The sequence below is a fragment of the Pinus tabuliformis genome, chromosome 8, assembly GCF_031772625.1.
Source record: "Pinus tabuliformis cultivar Carrire ecotype Pingquan chromosome 8, CPIR1, whole genome shotgun sequence".
In the NCBI taxonomy this organism is placed as follows: domain Eukaryota; kingdom Viridiplantae; phylum Streptophyta; class Pinopsida; order Pinales; family Pinaceae; genus Pinus; species Pinus tabuliformis.
The window spans coordinates 875998130-876018563 of NC_142294.1; the positions used below are offsets into that span (position 1 = coordinate 875998130).

General features: G+C 39.6%; 1 protein-coding gene across 3 annotated transcripts in view; it reads left to right on the plus strand.

The window, feature by feature from the left end:
* Positions 1 to 5901: 5901 nt before the first annotated feature.
* Positions 5902 to 20434, plus strand: part of LOC149238350 (alpha 1,4-glycosyltransferase family protein) — a 101535-nt gene continuing 87002 nt past the window's right edge. Inside the window, exon 1 of one of the 3 annotated variants that reach the window (XM_089372997.1) lies at positions 5902 to 8625. In XM_089372997.1, the coding sequence (XP_089229123.1) occupies positions 6137 to 8625 (2489 nt within the window). In that variant the 5' untranslated portion in view covers positions 5902 to 6136. The remainder of the gene's footprint in view (positions 8626 to 20434) is intronic. The other 2 variants (XM_089372995.1, XM_089372996.1) reach the window with 2 other exon arrangements.

Consider the following 20434-nt stretch of genomic DNA (forward strand, 5'->3'; position numbering starts at 1 on the left):
ATTTTGTTGTGGGGAGGATAGGCGTTGCTCCAAAAAATATTTAAGACTGTGATGATCTGTGCGGATTTGGAAGCGTCGCCCCAATAAGTAAGGTCGCCAGGTCTCGACTGCATGTAAAAAATGGCCATCATTTCCTTCTCGTATGTAGATTGGCCCAGATTCCTCCCACTGAGTTGTTGGCTGGTGAAGGCCAATGGTCGCCCTTCCTGCATTAAGACCACTCCAATACCTGTACCCGAAGCATCACATTCAATGACAAAGGATTTGGTGAAGTCAGGTAGTGCTAAGACGGGAGTGGAACACATGGCGTTTTTGAGAGCGGTAAATGCCTGTTGTGCTTCCTCGTTCCAGAAGAAGGAATTTTTCTTTAGGAGTTGAGTGAGGGGCTTTGCTATGCGGCCATAGTTGCGGACAAATTTACGATAATAGCCTATGAGACCCAAAAATCCTCTCAAGCTCTTCATGGTCTTAGGTTGAGGCCATTCTTGCATTGCCTGGATCTTTTTGGGGTCCACCTTGACACCTTCACGCCCCACAATGTGGCCCAAATACTCCACTTCTTCCATGCCAAACGAACACTTAGACATCTTGACAAATAATTTATGCTTGCGGAGCAGTTGCAAGAGTAGATCTACATGCTGAAGATGTGCCGCCCAAGTGCCACTATAGATGAGGATGTCATCGAAGAAGACAAGGACAAAGTTTATGAGATATGGTTTGAGGAGGTGATTCATAAGGCTCTGAAAAGTAGAGGGGGCATTACAGAGACCAAATGGCATGACCAGGAACTCATAATGGCCTTCATGAGTTCTGAAAGCCGTCTTGGGAATGTCGACTTCCTTCATGCGAATTTGGTGGTAGCCTGAGCGAAGATCCAACTTAGTGAAGAATTGAGCCCCATTGAGTTCGTCCAGCAAATCGTCAACCACCGGAATGGGAAATTTATCTTTGACTGTCAACTTATTGAGGGCCCTGAAGTCGGGACACATCCGCCACTCCCCATCTTTCTTGAGGACCATGACCACTGGTGATGAATAAGGACTAATGCTGGGACGAATGACACCTACTTCCAACAATTCCTTGATGATTTTTTCTATTTCATTCTTTTGGGTGAACGGATATCTGTATGGCTGCACATTTGGGGGTTGGGCCCCTGGAACCAATGTGATGCTATGATCATGTTCCCCTCGCGAGGGTGGAGCTCATGAGGCTTGTCAAAGACCGTCTGATGTTTATTTAAAATCTGTTGCATCTCAGGATGAATTGGCAGAGACATGGTTTCGACTACCTGGATGGCATTAAATTGAGCTACCACTCCATGATGGCCCTTTTTTAACAATTTTTCCATCCTATGCGAGCTGATGATAGAGGGGGCTCCCGCCTGTAGTCCACAGAGGGTATGTGTGGAGTTGTTCTGCTTAAAACTCATATATAACTCCTGGAAATCCATTGTGATTGGCCCAAGAGTGCGGAGCCATTCCGCGCCTAGGACAATGTCGCAACCCCCCATGTGTATTGCAAACATGTGGGTTTTCAACTGATAATCCCCCATTTGAAGTTTGACATTTTCACAGCGGCCTTCACATTTCATTGTGCCCCCATCTGCAATTTGGACTTGGAAGTTAGAAACTGCCCGGACAAAACAATGCGCTGCTTCAGCGATCTTTTGATGGATGAAATTATGGGTACTTCCACTATCAATCAAGACTACTACTGGGCGATGTTTAAGAAAACCCCTGATTTTGAGAGTTTGAGGGGAAGAAATTCCTGCCAATGCATTTAGCGAAATAATTGGTTCGTCAGATACACTCTCCTTTTGGTTATCTTCTTCAATCGCCTCCGGTTCCTCAAGTGGTGGATCTTCCTCGGTGGAGCTGTAGTCAGTGGCATCTATTTGAAAAAACTTGGGCTCCTTGCATTTATGACCCAGGGAATATTTTTCATCACAGTAGTAACATAGTCCTTGCTTCCTTCTTTCGGCCATTTCCGCAGGTGACACCTTTTGAATCTTAAGTGTTTCAGTCGTGTTGGGAGCCTGTGGGGGACGACCTTTAGCGGGGAAGTTGGGGCGGCTGGATTGGGCTGTTAATGCACGTTCCACCTTACGAGCTACCTGACAAGCCTCTGTCCACGTGGGAGGGTGGTGGAGTAGAACCTGAGCTTTGATGGCTTCTTTAAGACCGCTGATAAAGCATTCCATGTAGAACTCATCTGTGAGACCCTTAGTGCGGAAGGCTAAGGCTTCAAAAGCGGTAATATATTCATCCACTGTACCCATCTGTCGGAGCTTAGTGAGACGCCCCAAAAAAGAGTCTTCCTGTTCAAAGCGATTTTGAAGAGCTTTGGCAAATTGGGCCCAATTCTGAAAATGTCCATTGCAACGCTGATGCCATTGCCCCCATTGCCATCGTTCATTGTCCAAGTACATGGTGCCCACCATAAGGTTAGTCCCCTCATCTATGATATGATTCAATTTGAAATACTGCTCCATTTGTGCTAGCCATGCGGACGTGTGAGAACCGTCAAATTTATGCATATCCAACTTGGGAGGTCGCTGACTGGGTGGTGGATGGGTGTGCCAGACGTGGGGAGAGTGGCTAGACTCACCCTCATGGTATTCATGGCCATTATACGCCTCCTCGTGGGCTGGCTCCTTGCCCTTCGAGAGTGCATTCTGTATCTGGATACTTATTCCTTTAATCTCATGTTGTATTTCGTTCACCGCAGTTTGGATGGAGTTCACATGGTCTTCAATTTTGTCCATCCTTTCATTGGCCATCGCTTGAGCGCGAGTTTCTACCATACACCAACCTGATGAAAAATTGGGACCGCCTAAATTTTTTTTACTAAGAAATTGAATGGTACCACCTTGCTCAGCTCGTCGTCCTGATTCTGATGGGCTAGATCACCAATAAGCGCCCCGGAAGATCTCAGACTCTTTTTTTTTGGAAAACTCCTAACGAAGTTTTACTCCTTCTTGATCAATACTGTAGTCGCCAAATCCTCAAAATGTCAATGTCGCCAAAAGTCCTGCGAAAAGTATATCCCGGTACAGGAACCCTTCACAACTACTCTGATCTGGTGGATCTGAGAGATTTGAATGGTGGAACAACTGCTGCTGCTGATCTGATGGAGCTGCCGAACTGATGTCTGCTGCTGCTGCACTTCTTTGCACCCACGGATCTGGAATAGATGATGTGTGATCCCCCGATAGAAAGGGAACTATGGTCTTGAGGAGTGTCAGGTGCTACAGATCGCAATATACATAAGGGTCTGACAGTAGTACTCGGCCCAATGTTTTAGGGCTCTAACTAAGGAGGATCGACCGTACCCTTAGCCGTACAACTCGACTACCCTATCGTACGGGCGAGTAATCTCTCCGAGTGCTGTTCTCGGTGTACTGTAGCCACAAGACGGCCGAAGGTTTATCTATGGCGAGGTTTCAAGGGAGCCTAGGGGGCTTCCTATATACCCAGAGGGTACGTGGAAGACAGTCCGTGCGCGGTTCTGTCTAATGCGCTACTACTCGAAGGGGTACCCACAGGGGTTACAAGGGAGTCCAACAGACGTGACCACCTCTTGTATTTCCTGCGTGCATGCCTCCCCAAATCCGCAGGTTTATGCGCTTAACGACAGATCCCGTGGTTTAAAGACGCCGGAACACGTCTCTAGCCAAAAAGATTTTGCTAAAAATTGGAGATCCCACCGAGCCCTGGAAAGTGCTTTGATACCACTTGTTATGCTCTTAACCTGCAAAGTAATACCCAAACACAGAATATGCGAAGAAAAGATACCCAGAACACAGAATATGCGAAGAAAAGATACCCAGAACACAAAATAGCAATGATTTTATTATTCAAAGAGCAATGTTCACATGCCTCTTCGAGGGGGCAACCTCCAATAGAGCAGAGCTCGATTACAAAATAAGACACGATACTCCTCGCAGGGAGTCTCTATCCTTTATATATGACTCATACATGCAATACCACGGGCCAATACCGTGGGTTTTATTAATACCATCTATCTAATACTACTGCCCATTTGCAACTAACTGTGGTCCCGTCATTAATTGCGGGTTAACCACTTACAAATATTAATATGGGCTTTATTGACTCTTGACTATGACGTGATCCCATGACATAAATAAGGGGGTTAGGGTGGGACCCTAACAATCTTGAGATGTGTGGAGAAAAGTAATAACGTGAATCACGAGCACAAACATCATCATCATTAAGGGAAAAAAATCAAAAGCTCTGTGTCCATGGATAATTGGCACACTGCCGGACCTGTGAGATCTGTAGAGGGATGTAAGAGTGGGGAAGCGAACGTGAAGGACAAGCCACAAAAGGACCAAGTCAGCCATGGGTTATGATGTCAGAGTGGGGAAGCGAAGGTGAAGGACAAGCCATCAGGGTACTCATGTTGTTCATTTAATGGGGAAGACACTAACATTGGTAAAACCTTGCAATTCAGATGGAACAACACATGTTTACTCACATGTTTTTATGGCAGAATATATTTTTTCTATCGCTTAATATTTTATTGTATTTCATTGTATTGGGTAAAAATTGGAAGGAAAAATGTTTGTAATGAGATACTCTATTTTTACATTTGATTTTAATTAAATTGTAAAAATTATTATTATAATATTAATTATATTTCTAATGAATTAAATGTTTTTCAAATCCCAACTCCAATAAAAAATAGTCTTCGATTTAATGATTTAATTTGGATAAAAAATGGGTTATGGGCTATATTTTTTTTGGTTGAATACTAAAACTATTTAATTTGTTTTTTTGTTTTGTTTTTGTTCTTGGGTTACGAGCTATGTTTTTTGGTTTACTATTAAATAATGATGAAAAGATAAAACCCAGTTAAATGATTTTTAAATGATGTCCATCAATGTTGCGTGTGCATAATTGTAAACAATAAATGTGTCTTTACTTATGAGTGGAAATATGTTCCACTTACCTTTGAAGTGACAAATTATTTTGTTGGTAGTGTAAAACATTAGGTGAATACCATACTAGAGAGTTCATACAAAAGTTCCATGCATTGCAGGTCCATTAGATGATGTAGAATTATAAAAGTTTCCATTGTTGGCAATATAAGAACCATCCTTTGAATAACTACCACATCTTATATTGTAAGTGACAAGAAGATCTCATTTCTCATTGCTAAGTGTGCATATGGCACCAAGGCCTATTTGATATGTATAGACAAACTATGAGACTCCATAGAAATGGGGCAATGTATTGTTTCTGAGTTACTCCACAAATGCATATGTAGAATGTTATGCATTATGAAAGAACCTATGGCAACTGGATGTGGTACATTAAGCAAAGATCTCTTTAAGCAAACAATGTCATCCAAAACCTACTATTGAAGCAACCAATATACAACAATAAAGATTCTTCTAATTTATCATCTGTTGGGTCAAGTTCAACTTGATGCAAAGTAATAATATATTGTCTTGATTTACAACAATAATAGATAATTTCCTAAATGTGATAATCATCAATAATAGAGAATACAAATCAGAATAAGAATACAACATACATTTACCCTTCATCAAACGACATAGAACACCTAAAATAAGGCAAAAGTAATTTGTACATTTTGTTTCTTCTTTGAATAAAAATTACCCATTCTAAAAAATCAATATTTCTTCACAATCATTTTATATATTTCATTGGTAAAATAAATAGTAAATTATATCAAAATCAACTTTCATCATTTCAATTATTATTTTAGTTGTGAACTAAATCAAAATACAACTTTTCTAATTCCACCATTCTAATTTAACCACCAATGAGCTTTCTTTGCGCCTTTTGAGGCCATTGCTAATTATATTGTCCTACTTAAACACATTAAAAAAAACTAAAATAAAGACTGTCAGTTACCAAAATATTGGATAAATGTACCGGATTTCCACCATAGTGTCGATGCATATCTCCACTGTGTTCTACAATCCTCAACTGAATATCATAAAATTCAATCACTAGGCATAGCTGTAAAATCATCTGGGTGTCAATAGCTCTCTGGCTGTTACAAATATTCTTCCACCGCCATGGCAGCTTCTCCCGTCTGACTCCCACAGATCTGGCTGTATCAAATTCGAACGTTACATTAGAAGATGCTGAAGAAAATCCACACGAGGGCCCGGCCGCGGATATTCAAGCCCACCATGGCCAAATCCCGTTGGAAATCCAACGTCTGTGTGGTTTTGGCCGTCTTTCTTCTCTTGCTCTCTGTATCTCTGCTTCATAGCAGGCTCGGCGCCGAAGGAAACGATTCGAAGAAAAACGTTAAATCAGTTCATGTAAGTAAATTTCCCGTTTCCAGGAAGCAGTTAATAAGTCGGGGTACAGATGGCAAAGATAGGGTTTTGGACGGTTCCGAGCAGCTTGGTGCTAGGACTGGCGGTGAGGATGGCAGTGGGCTTTTAAAAGGTGGAAATGATAAGAACTGGGAAATTGATCAGAAGGAAGTATCTGATGATGCAGAAGAAGATGATGACAATGGCGGAGATGAAGATGCAGGGAATAACGAAATGGAAGATTTTGATGGTTTCGACGAGGAGGATAGAATTGATGAACTTGATGAGGGGGATGATGTTGTTGATGATGATGATGGCGGTTTTCGGGAAAAAGGAGGAAGTAAGGCGGGGGATTCGGAGAAATCTCTTAGTGCTAATGAAAAAAAAATAGAAGCGGAGGGTGAAGAGAATGGCTCAGGAGATAAAACACATAAGGTTAGTACGGATGACAGTATGTTTAGCAAAGATTTGAGAGAGGTATCTAAACAGGTAGAAGAGGAGAAGAGGAATTCGGGAAAAAGGCTAGAAAGGTTGGCGAATATACGAATTGATCGGCAGTTAAATTACAGTGATGAGCAAAAGAGATTGAGAAATTCGCTGGATGCGACTTTCATTCAGGAAATGCCGCGGCAGCTTTCTCACAAGGACAAAGCAGGATTGTTTTGGGATCATGTGATGGGAGTGACAAGGAAGGCGTTTATGAAGCACCGAGAGAGGAGGCCGAAGTGGACAGATCCAGGCAATGGGAAAACAGAGGAGGGACTTGATATTCAAGCCGATGGAGGCTGGAAGGATGAAATTATCGATGATTCGCTTAATGATGATAGAGGCAAAGAAGCATTTAGTTCTGACGATGAACCAGTTGATGAAGGTATCCGAAATCGGTTAGAGGAAGTAGCTGCCATAGAGGATGCATTATTGCTGAAAAGCAGTGATAGATCATCACCTCTGAGGAGTGGTTGGGCTCCCTGGTTTGATAATGTTCAGAGGAGAGCTTCTAAAGGTGATTTCATAAAGCGAGATAGGATGGCGAGATCTACTCTAGACCTGCTGAATCCTATGAACAATCCATTACTACAGGATCCAGATGCGATTGGAGTGGCAGGGCTGACCAAGAGTGATAAAGCTATACAGAAGGCTCTGAAGAAGGCTACTATTGAAGGTATCCCCTTTGTCGGAGATCCTTCGTCTCCATTGAAAGAAGTGGCGGACAAGAATTTGGAAGAGGAAACAGACATCGTGGAAAAGAAAGAAATACAGAATGCGGTAGCTCTTGGAAAAACTCTCGAGGAGAGTAATTTAGATGGCGGTGAAGAGGCTTCTCTAAAGGAGCTAAACAACGCTGATAATGATGATGATGCATCATTAAAGACTGGACTCACACAGTTGACGAGGAAGGCTTTAGATAAGAGTGATAGCAACAGAACCTATTTTCTAAGGAATGTGGATGAAAGGAATAGCAGGTCTTTAACTGAAACTTTGAGAGGGAATGGGCGGGTGAAGTCTATGAGTTTAGCAGAGGTAGTGGAAAGGAGTGGATTGTTGGACAAAAGCTTGAGCAAAGACATCAAATCCTTAGGCAATAATATTGAGAGACGAAAACTAGATGCTCAGAAAAGTAATTCCAAGAGGAAGAAAATGCTGCTGAAAAAGCGAGGAGGTGGTAGTGAGGAGGATACTGCAAGAAAGCTGCATAGCGTGAGTGCATCAAATCTACACGAATCAAAGTATCGGGATTCTTTGGGCTTTCAGAGCTCATCCTCTGTTGGTACTCGTTCTGCAGAGATATATAGCTTGAAAACTCCGAATAGAATTGCAGAAGACGTTATTGATAGTTTCCCAAGCGACAACATAGTGAGTTCAACGAATAGTGCGGATGAAGATATGGTCAAAATGAGTAACAGCAAGAACATAGATGCTGAAGATGTTCTGATACATGAAGGGAACAAAACCACAGGAATCACAGACACTGAGGAAATACAGAGGCGAGGAGATCGAAACCATAAGAATTCAGTATCTCATAAGAAGGTCCAGAGAAAAGTTCATGACAATGAAGACACTCGGAGATGGGGTTATTTTCCTGCCCTAGATCCTCTCCTATCATTCTCAGAATTTATGGATGAATTTCTAGAAAATGGTAACTGTTCTCTAAGAGTGTTTATGGCATGGACAACTCCACCCTGGTCATACACCGTGAGACACCAGCGTGGCCTTGAAAGTCTTCTATACTTTCACCCTCGTGCTTGTGTCGTGGTGTTCTCTGACTCCATTGAACTTGATTTCTTCAATGATTTCGTTAAGGACGGGTACTTTCCATTCATTATCTTTGTATTGTTGCTTGTTTTGCTGTTTTTTAATTCCTGAACATGTATATTGCAGTTTGCTTTGGATAAACTGAATCTGGATTCTACTGCAGTGAGTTGTGTGGCAACTTCCAGACAGCGGTCACAATTCAATTAACAAACAATGCCTAACACCAACTTGCTGCTACTGAGCCGTGATGTGTAATATGAATTGCCCTTTTTGATTTCATGAGTGCTGAATTTTGACTTTTTCCTGATTGGGGGATCTAGGGCAATAGATGATATTGTTTTGTAAGAAAATGGCACGTTGTTTCCATGCTTCACGTGGTTGTCCAGAGAGATGCATAACTCTAGGGGAGTCATGAGTGAAACAAGGCTGCCCTATTTCATTGACATTGCTAGGATTATATAGATGGTCTGAAAGCCCAAGCTGGAGTTCATATTCAAGAGACCACCGAGGCAAAGCATTATGTTGTGCACAATTAAAAAAAACAAGGTTGCACGTTTCCATTGTTCTTGTTCCAACTATGTAAACGGGATGGTACATAGGAGCTAGAGAAACCTAATCAAGAGACCATCGAGGGGTGGTTTTTGCCATTCACTCTGTTATGAGTGTCCTCATATTGTTTAAAGATATGATTCTTTGTGAGTCCATTCTCTAACCACATGCATTTGAAATTCCTTTGCATCTTGTTGCAACTATTAGAACTATCTTATAAAAGTTAATTTTGTTTTAAGGTGGTTTGGGTATACAATCATTTTTCTCCATTTGTCGATAGAGATCAATTGATAGAGTTAGTTTTGTGAGAAACTGGTTTGGGTATGCAATCATATTTCTCCATTTTTGAATGTGTTTGACATTGATATCTTGATTGGGTAACTGCCCCCCTTGCACCCTTGGAAGCATAGCGCATTGAGCTTCACATGTCAAAACTGTTTGATACCCTTGTTAGACAATTACTAGCTAAGGAGGCTCAAATTGAGAGTATTTGGAAGGATGCCATTATATATCGTATATTCTATATTTAGAATTGCCAAAAGTATTATATAAGTTGAGTTTGGTGCAAACCCATTATGCCTCGAGATTGCGTTGGAGATAACCATGTCTTATATATAAGGTTTTTTTTACAGATGGTGCACATTTATGTGGGGAGAACAAGATATCCAAGTGTAGAATTATACTTTTCTAGATTAGATTGCGTTGAGTTTCATCTAGGTGCATGAGTTGGTATGTTAAAGTCTTATAATCAAGATCTACTCATTGGTAGCTGCTATCAAAGTCCACATGAATGTTTGGAATCTCAGTCTATGTAAGAATGTGATAACAATACCCTCAATGGTAGATCTATACAAGAATATATTTCTTTTATGGTTTACAGTTTTCCATGCAACTATTCAAAGCGTGTTTGCATTTAGCTTCACGTATTGCATGGCTGAAATTGACACATGTATTGGCAACGGTTGGTGAGGTTTGACAATGATCACTTAATGTCCAGTGTTTCCTTTAACACAAGATTAGAGTAAAATACAACTGCTTGTTAAGATGCTCTAAAGCCTCCCTTGTCACTATATCCTTCATACTGGTTCAAGATGCATCAGTGTTTCCTTTAACACAAGATTAGAGTAAAATACCACTGTTTGTTAAGATACTCGAAAGCTTCCCTTGTCACTTTATTCTTCATACTGATTCAAGATGCATCGATAAATTTCTGATTTGAAATGCATCAACCAACTTATCAAATAACTTTTCGTTGACACAAGAGATTCATGTCTAATATCCATAGATATCCTACTACATAAAGATTGATTATGTCATTCCTCCGGTCTTTGTTATACTTGTCAATAATCAAATTCCCTTCATGCTTCATTAATAATTCAGCATATTGTAATATACTGTTTTGATATATTGTACAGGGGCTGCTGTGTAAATAGTATATATCTAATTTTGCCTAGTTTCCCAGTAACGCGGACTTATAATAGGTGCCTCCCATTGTATATTTTCATTTTGTACATATGTAGTAAGTTGCATGACCTTGTAAAGATTCACAATAGGAGCCTAAAGCCAAGGTCAAGGCCAAGGCCCTAGTAGAGAATATAATTCGCTTTATTTATGCTATTTATACGCCCCCCCAAGTTGGACGTGTTATTGCACAATCTAGCACCCCATTGTAAATCCTCATTAGGTTGAGAAGGGTGTAACATAGGAGGAACCCCTGTTGTCACCTTACAGGTCTCCTCTATATTTAGTGTAGGAGAAGTTTCTTACACAAGGGGGAGGTGTCCCTAATTGGGTCTAGGAATCAAATGACAAGGGGAAAATCTAAGTCATGTTGAGTTTCCACGACCTTGGGTATAGGTTAGAGTCTTAAAATCACTGATGCTACCAAACCAAGAATCTCAAGCATAAACTACTTTGCACAGGCGGAATATAAAGCAGTAAATCTCATATGCACAAATATACACATTTTTTAACAAAATATTGTATAATATGTACAACCCAATTTTCGTTATATTAAACCAAATCTGAATAATACAACATGGTATACAAGATACAAGGACAAACTTCACTGCAACTTCTTTGTCGTATCTTGTCCTGCCGGTCCTTCGCACCCGTACTGCTCACTAGTAGTGCCTTAGTCCATCAAGGCCACTACACATCGAGGCTCTAGGAGGGCTGCCAGGTGGGCTGACAAGTGGCTGTTGGAAGCCCTAACCAGGCAGCAGTCAAAAGGTATGTTTGACCGAGTTTTGTCTTGTGATTGGGTCATAGTTGTGACCAGATTTGGATCGGTTTCTTAAGCAGCCCGTGGAAGCCATGAATTGAAGTTGACTTGGGTTGAAAGAAGACTTCAATTAGTTGCAGATTTCATAGTGAAGGATTGGGCATCTTTGGATTGTTGGAGGGCAGCGTGTGGATGTCCAAAGTAGCCCTAGACAAGCTATCTTGAAGTGATGAAGAAGAGTTGAAGGTTGGGTGAAGATTGGTGTGCCGAAAGTGCAGCACTTCGATGGACAAAAGTGACTGTTAGCCTGGTAGATTGGAGCTTGGGAATTGGCCAGCCTAGAGAGTAGATTGGATCAGCCTGTGTACATGCAGCAGAAGTGAGACTTGTAGCAGTGTTAGGTGGCAGCTCCCTGGAGTCTCGATGTGTTGTCCTTTGAAGGACTAAGGGGCATCTAGTGAGTAGTACGGGAGCAAAGGACCGGCAGGACGAGATACGACATAGAAGCTGCAACGAAGTTTGTCATTGTATCTTGTATACCATAGACTGTTGCATTATTCAGATTTGGTTTAATATAACAAAGATTGGGTTGTACATTATTGTACAATTTTGTTAAAAAATGTGTAGACTTGTGCATATGTGATTTACTGCTTTATATTTTCTGCTATGCAAAGTAGTCCTTGTTGAGATTCTTGGTTTGGTAGTGTCAGAGATTTTAATATTCTAACCCAGACCCAAGATCGTGGAAATTCAACAGGGTGACGTGGGCCTTTTTGATGATGGTGTCACGGTGGAGATGTCACTGGATGTACCCATGCACTTTGACGATGTCCCTTAGATTGAGGAGCACTCTTGGACCCACTTTGTCACTTGCTTGATGAAGATGCCCATTTTTAGAGAATGACATCTTGTTGGAGAGCCTCTTCTCCCACACGCATGGAGGAATTATGACATATTTCTTATGTCTTATCATTTTGTAAAGCTATCTTAAGGTCAGCTTGTGACCTTTGGGCCTAGTTGAACTCTCTAAGCAAACTTTTTGGGCTTTTTGTTGTAAATTAGTGAACACTGAAAAGTGATATGGTTTCCCTCATATAAATAGAGGGAAGTTATTTTCACTTGTTCATCATCACACACACTCATCTCTTCTCTCTTCAGTGAGTGCACACTAGCATTCTTTATTTTTTTTCTCTTTTTCTTTAGATTGATGAAGTGATTCTTCATTGAATGGTGTAAATTTGTTGTCATTTTTATATGATTTGGCAAGCTATTTTTTGAAATGAGGGTTTCTATTAGGCCATGTTAAAAAGTGCAAAATATTTAATGAAATCTTGTTTCTACATGTTATGAAAAAATTTTCATTCAAGAATTCATCAAAGGAACTTGTTGAATGCACACAATTGCAGGAACTATCCCATCCCCCACCGTCCTGTCCGAAATTGCACACCGTGACCAAAGCATCCCTGGAACTGTGCTTCCAAAAAACAAAACCATGCTTTGGGTTCAATTTGCACAGTGCCTGCAAATATAGAACCACCACATGCTGAAACTTTCTTCCATGTGTTAATTTGTGCTTTCCGGATGCTATGGTAATGTTAAATTTTTAAAGTAAAAGTGACATTCTCCTTTATCTTTCATTTCCATCTTTTACTAAATTTTTTAACATTACCATGAATTGACTTAGGATGTTTGAGAGTGGTTCTGACCTCATTGGATTTCATATAGAGAAAGTAGAATTTTAAATACCACTCAAAACAACTTTCAGGATTTCAGGATCAATGGGATTGTGACATTTCATTAGATTCTATCATGTATGAGGGTATGTGATTGGCATTTAATCAAGAGCACCAAGCCATATGTTCACCCCAGTGTTGGTGGTGTTGATTGTTGAACTCCTCTGTCATGGCCTTAGCAAAAATGTACCCTTCACTCAACCAAAATAATTTATCAGGCACGTGAATCTTTTTCTACCATATTTTAAGGCTTGGATTAAGCAGTTTGATCAAAATTGGGCGGTGTTGATTTATGTCCCTATAGAATTGAGGTAGAGACAAAGGATTGACAAGAGGAGAATAGTGAAGGGTGATACTAGTGATGAGGACCCCGATATAAGTGATGGTGGAATATTGTTTATCAAGGAGTGGTGGAACATGCATGGCAATGCTACCCCATAGCTACAACATTTGGCAACCTGGGTGCTTTCGCAATTAGTGAGCACTTTCTTCTAAAGAGAGGTGTTTAGCAACTAGCTCAATTTATTGTTTTGGACCTTTTGGTCTTCATATTTTGGTGTGTAGATGCCCTGTTTTGTAAACATAACTATTTGGTCATTTTATTGTTGACAATTGCTAGATAACCTATTTCATTCCATATGTTAATGGTCTACTTTCTATTATATGACTTAAAAATTTGTATGTTTGTTTGTAATTGATAGAATTTAGATTTTACATGGTTGATGCTTAAATAATTAATCATTAATATATTGTGGATGCCATTTCTGTCTTGGTTTATGTACAAATATGCATGCTTTCATAGATTTTGCAACTAATTTGGCATTTTGGATGTATTTTTTGAATATACATGCTATATATATGTATATATATATATATATATATATATATATATATATGTATGTATATATATATATGTATATATACATATGTATATATATATATATATATATGTATATATATATATGTATATATACATATGTATATATGTATATATATATATATATATGTATATACATATATATATATATATATGTATGTATGTATATGTATATATATATATACACGCTTCCCAGACACTTCGCTTATGAGGATTTTTGGAAAATGATGCTTTTGACGCATTGCTTCTCAAAAATGTACCAACTTCGTCCCTGCTTCATGCAACATTGTGCATGCATCCTTTGACCTTAAATCTACTACTACAAGAAATCGCTAGGTTTTCTAAGAGAAGATATTTAGTCTTCCACCCTCTTCATGCAAGTCTTTTTATCATTCACCTTACTCTCTTTGATTCCATAACCGAATTGAACAGAGGCACTAGTCTAGTTTGGGGATCACCTTGTGAAATTTTTGTCTTTTCCATATTTCTTGGTAACTAGGGTTAGGGTTTGGTCTAAATCTACATTTTATAACAATTTTACATCTATATGTTATTGTTCTATTGGTAGGAATTGCATTTAATAAATTTAAAAAGGCAAAATCTAGCATTAATGGTATGTTTCAACTTTCACCTCTAAAATAGGGTTGAAATCTAGATATTTATTGTTGTTACATGCATTTTTAGCCATTAAAAACTTAAAGTTGACCTATGCCTTGCTTATCTCTTTGATGGCCTTTAGTCCTTTGTTGATTTTATGATTTAAAGGTTGGCTATTTCTTTGTTGTTATATGCTATTGCATGCTATAAATCTGCATAACATAAGGACCCTAACTTGTAACAACTTTCCTTTAGTTCAACGGGGTTGGTGGAAGGTGTACATAGACTTTTCTAGATGATTTATCTCCAAGATCCTAAGAGAGCCATTTGGATTGGAACCCTAGTCATCTAACCTTGAAGTCTTGTTAGGGAAGCCTCCCTTGTGAGGATAACATCCAACCACGAAACAACAGGAGAGAGGTCGCTAGTAACAACTTTCCTCTAGTTCAACGGGGTTGGTGGAAGGTGTACTTAGACTTTTCTAGATGATTTATCTCCAAGATCTTAAGAGAGCCATTTGGATTGGAACCCTAGTCATCTAACCTTGAAGTCTTGTTAGGGAAGCCTCCCTTGTGAGGATAACATCCAACCACGGAACAACAGGAGAGAGGTTGCTAAGGTGACACTAGTGGCTAATCTCTTTGTTGCCATAACTTAAGTTGCCTAGTGAGGCTTTGCACTAGGCCTACTAGGTTTTCCGGTAACAATTAGCATATCTCCTAAGAGCTATACGTGCCTTTACTGAATATGTGGGTTCTCCTACATGCCCCTGTGCATCTTGTAGATTATGAGTAAGCTAGTTTGGCTTCTCGCTTCTATTATGCTTTAATATTAAACTTCTAGATGCTTTGCTCAAATATGGAACAATAACAATTTACGAAGAATGGAACCCCTTTCTTTCTTAGAAGCCTAACATTTAACGTAACCCAGTAATAGTCTAAGGTTAGGGTTAGAGTTTTTGCGTGACTCAACTCTTAACTAATATTAGGGTTTTGGACCCTCTAGAATCTTCTTGAAAGTCCACACATGAGTAGTACCACATGTGTGAGTAATGTAAATTGACATTGTGGTCAATATGATAAGTTAACTTGCAAGAGACAACTTCTACATATGAACATCAACTGAGGTGATCTTTGCATTGTTGGAAAGCTATTGATTTGTAGACCAACATCGAGAGGCTAGGAACTTCATATGCATATTTTTGATCCGAAAATCAACTGTTTAAGTCCTAAAATGGGCTTTGGAAGGTTCTAAACCCCAAATCACCAAAGTGGGACTTGCCCCTAAAATGGGCCTTAAAGCCAATAACTATAGTTTTTCTACCCAGAAAGTATGAAAATAGAGGACAAATTTATGTAATGGTCCATTTTGGATTAAAATTGGATAACCAAATGCCTATGTTACCAAGATGCGGATATGGATCCGGATACAAATCCACCAGTTTTTGGAAAAACCAGGATCTGGATATGATAGGAAACAACAAGTACAAATAAATATAACTATAATTTAATAATTTTTAAAACTTAAAAATATGTAAAATTATTTATAAATATACAATGTTTATAATACATATATTTTATAATAAATTTGATGTATATCAATTTTTATAGTCATTTTATTTATATGATAAAAATAATATATAAATTATATATATAGGTAATATAAAAGTTTAATTACAATTTATTTTCTATGTGGTTCATGGTCCTCGAAGATCGGTAACCGCTACGTTCACGAAATAATTGTACTAGGCAAATTTACTCGAAAGGATCATTTCTTGCTGGCTCAACCACGGAGCCTGACCCCTATAGTGTCGAGAGAATTGAACATGTGACCTCTCAATAGCAAAGGTGCTTTAACGATGGGGACTTGACCAACTAAGCTAACCCTCGGGGATAAATGTAATTGATTACCTCATCTCAAAATTAGTTAACTTAAGCTATTTCTAAAATAGTTGTGGCTAAAACATACTGTGTTGGCACCTATAATTGGTGATTTAATTAATATAGATAATGTATATGAGACTCGAGGGCACACTCTAGAATGATAGACAACACAAAGGACAAAGTATTTAGTGGAGGTTCGAGGGCACATTCCAGCATGACGTGTTGAAAAATGTAACTAGTTTCGGTCTTCATTATTGTTGTACTCATTTCAATATGTATCATATGTAACAAACAAGAAAAAGAAAAGATAAATTATTATTATTAAAGCATGGGTTTCATGCTCATTATCGATGATCTTTTAGGTAAAAGCATGTTCTTCGCGCTTCTAGGGTTTGTTAGTTCTTAAGATTTATTGTCATGAGTCAAAGGAGTCAAACTCATGCTTATAAGACCCTTCCAGGCAATTTGTAATTGTAAAAAGAATTATTTTTGAGACTAGAAAGTCCTGGAATGTCCAAGAGGACATGTCGGCCCCGGGATCCTCAAGTTGGCCTGAAGGAGGGAATTTGACCCTTTGAGAAGGCTATATAAAGAGCAATTCAACTTCATTCAGTGACACACACACAAGTTCGATATCACAAGAAAGAGTTTGATCTATAGTTGGGTAGCTACAAGGAGAGCGAAGGTCAAGAAGAAGGAAGAAGGACGAAATTTCTTGGTTTTTGGGCTTTATATCTCTCACACGTGCGAAATTCTAGGGTTTCTGGGTTGTAAAAAGAAGTTGAAATTGCAGGTTCGAGTTATAGTAGGACAAAGTGCAGAAACTTGTAGTTGGCAGGAAGGAAACTCTGTCTAGACCTCGCTGACCTTAGGAGCTGTCTTGCTCTTGAAAGGTCCCAGAAGGAGGCTTCATTAGGGTTTCTTCAGGAGCTGCAAGGCCGAAGTCGCAGGTTGAGTAGTGGTGTTGTAGTTGGTAGGCTGAAGTTGTAGGTGTAGTAGCACTGTAGCAGTGCTGTAGTTGGCAGGTCGAGGTTGCAATGTGTAGTAGTTTGGTGCAGATTCGAGAAGGACTTGAGGAAAGGGCTGACTTGGTATTGGGAGAAGGACTTGGTCTAGGGTGTTGATCTTGCAAAGAAGTCTACTTGGAAGACATCAATCTTGGAAGTTGTTCTATGAAACATCCTTCAAGGAAATCTCCTCAAGGCTCTTGAAGATATCAAGAAGGTTGGAGATATTGTTCAAGTACATATCACACTATTTCATAATGACTGAATCTTCAAGTCATGTAGGTTATTTTTGCAAGAAGAGAAATAAGCTCATTTGGGCTTCAAACTATCTAGTATGGAAGAAAAGGATTGACTTGATACTCATAGAGCAAGATGTAATGGGATATGTTACTGGATAAGTTATTGAACCTGAGAAAGATAAGACACAAGAACTAGCAAGGTACAAGAAAGGGGAAGTAAGAGCTCAAAGAATCGTAGTTGAATCAACCAAGGATTCTCTTATTCCATTTATGGGAAACCTGAAGACTTCTAAGGTAATGTATGACAAGCTAGTGAATTTGTATGCTGTATGTACAACCTGTCAAAAGATGTCATTACAGAACAAGCTATATAGAATGAAGAAATCAAAGGATGAGGATATGGCATCCTTCCTCATGAGAGTCTCTTAGCTAAGAGACCATTTGCAACGAGGACTTGGGGAACCTATCGTTGATTATGAGGTAACCATATGTGTTCTAAATGCATTGCTGCCAAAATGGAGCAAATTTGCAACAAGTGTCTACTCCAAGAAGGATTCATCTCCCTTTGATGAATTGTGGGCACAATGAATTCTGGAAGAATTGAGGATTGAGGTCAAGGATGACATTGGATCAGATGAGTAGTCTCAAGCCTTTCTAGCCCGAGTCAAGAATATGAAGAAAGGAAAGTTTGACAAGTCCAAGAAGAAAGATATGTCCAAGGTACAATGCTTTAAGTGCAATGAGTTTGGACACTATAAGAGGGACTGTCCAAATCAACAAAACAATAAGGGAAAGGATAGAAGTGAAGCTCATGTAGCTGAAGCAGTGGGAGAACCTGAGAAGAAGGCAAAGAAGGAAGAAGTGAAGGATATTTACTACTGAAAGAAGGTTCATTGACTTCTAGGTTCTTTATGAATGCTTGTCTTTCTTTTAGATGATATGTTTTGCATAAGCATAATAGGATAGAAGTATATGATAGTAGCATGTCTAAAATTTATTATGTTGCTTAGTAGAGATCATCTATGATATAATGTTAGACCTTTTTGCATATTGCTCATCCATATATTATCTGTAATATCCCTAATGGAAATATTAAGTGATAACAGTAGTGGAATTATAAACATGCAATAAAAATTGTACACAAGCAAAAATACTAGATTACACCAGAAATAACACCCAAAACGCTGAGCTTTTTTATTATATTAACCAGATACAGTACAATGAGTAGGAACAAAAGAACCAGGGCTTTCTACAACAAGCAAGGCAAGATCCTAGGTGAATAGGATGGTACCTAAGTACTGGAAATGGCTTTGCTACCAAATCTACGTCCACCCATAAAACTATTGCTGCTGCTAAAAAGGAATTGCTGATTTAGCCCTCCAAACTACTCCAAAAATTCTGAGAAATTAGCCACAGGTTCTACTCGACCCGCTCAACAGAATCCAGAAATATCTCGCGAACCCAAGTGGTGGAAATGATCCCAGAATAAACTGTACCCTCCAATAATTTCTGGTGCTGCTTTCTAAATGCAACTAGGAATTCTGCCCTCTGGAGTGCTCAGAAAATTCTGCTAAATTAGTCTTGGCCTCTCCTCAACAAACCCAGAAAATCTCAGAAAGGGTTGGGCCTAATTCCAAACTCTGAAATTACCCCCAATTGTGGCTTGCTCCTCTAACAATTGGGTAATTCGACCTTGCAGGAAATACTGCTGCTCGCTGCCTCCAAAATGCTGAGCATTCTCACCCACTATCCACCTTATGTCCCCAAGCCAACTCAGCCCAAAATCACTGATCAAACCTCCACAATGAGTGGCCTTTTCCAATGACTGTGCAGACCCCAAACCATTCACTTATGTGCTAGCCTAGAAGAGAAGAATTCGGCTAGTAAAGTAGCCCCTCAAACCACCGAGCAAACCTCTGCAAAATTGTTGTTGAACCCTGAGGGAATATGCTTCTAAATTCCCAGAAATGTTGCTGCTCTGTAGCTCGTTCTCCTCGGGAAAGCGTGGTACCTCTTTGCGCCCAAACTGCTATAGAATGCGACAAATGAACTTGCAGAATTACCTCCCGAACATTTCCACAATAAAGCAAAGGCTCCTCTAGGGTGGCACTCGAAGTCCACCGAAGGAGTTGAGATTTCCCCTTAGAAACCTTGTGTGCTAAACAACACAATGTTGACTTGGCTCAACAACTCAAGCAAACAATAGTATAATTTTTAGATTGAGAAAAGCTCCCAAATGATGGCCCCTCCTCTTCTATTTATGCTCGCTATCCTCTTCCTTTCCTCGTGGGCCCCATTATACACTCGTATGTCTTCCTTCTCTCTCCAGAAGTGCGTTTTCCTAAGAGGAGTGTGTATTCCTTTTGTGTGTGCCCCCCACAACCCGCTAAGAATTCAATTTTCTCACTCTCCTAAGTCAAAATACCCAAAATTGTTGCTAATTCTAAATTTGTCAAAAAGTGTAATATTTCCTAAGTGGCTTAGGAAAATTGGGGATATTACAGTCCTCCTTGCCAAAATTTGTTTGTCCCCAAGCAATGCCTGAACAATCGTTCCCACTATTTAATGGCCCAAACAGTCACTGCAAATAATACCAGGGTCCCAAATGTGCCACTGAGTCATCCCTGTCCCATGCACTATCCTGTCACAAAGGAATCCCTCGATACTAGGATCCCAAGCCACCTTGATCAGTGTGGAGCACCCCTTGCTCCACTCAATATCCAACCAAGTGCAGGTACCAGAAACCCTGCATA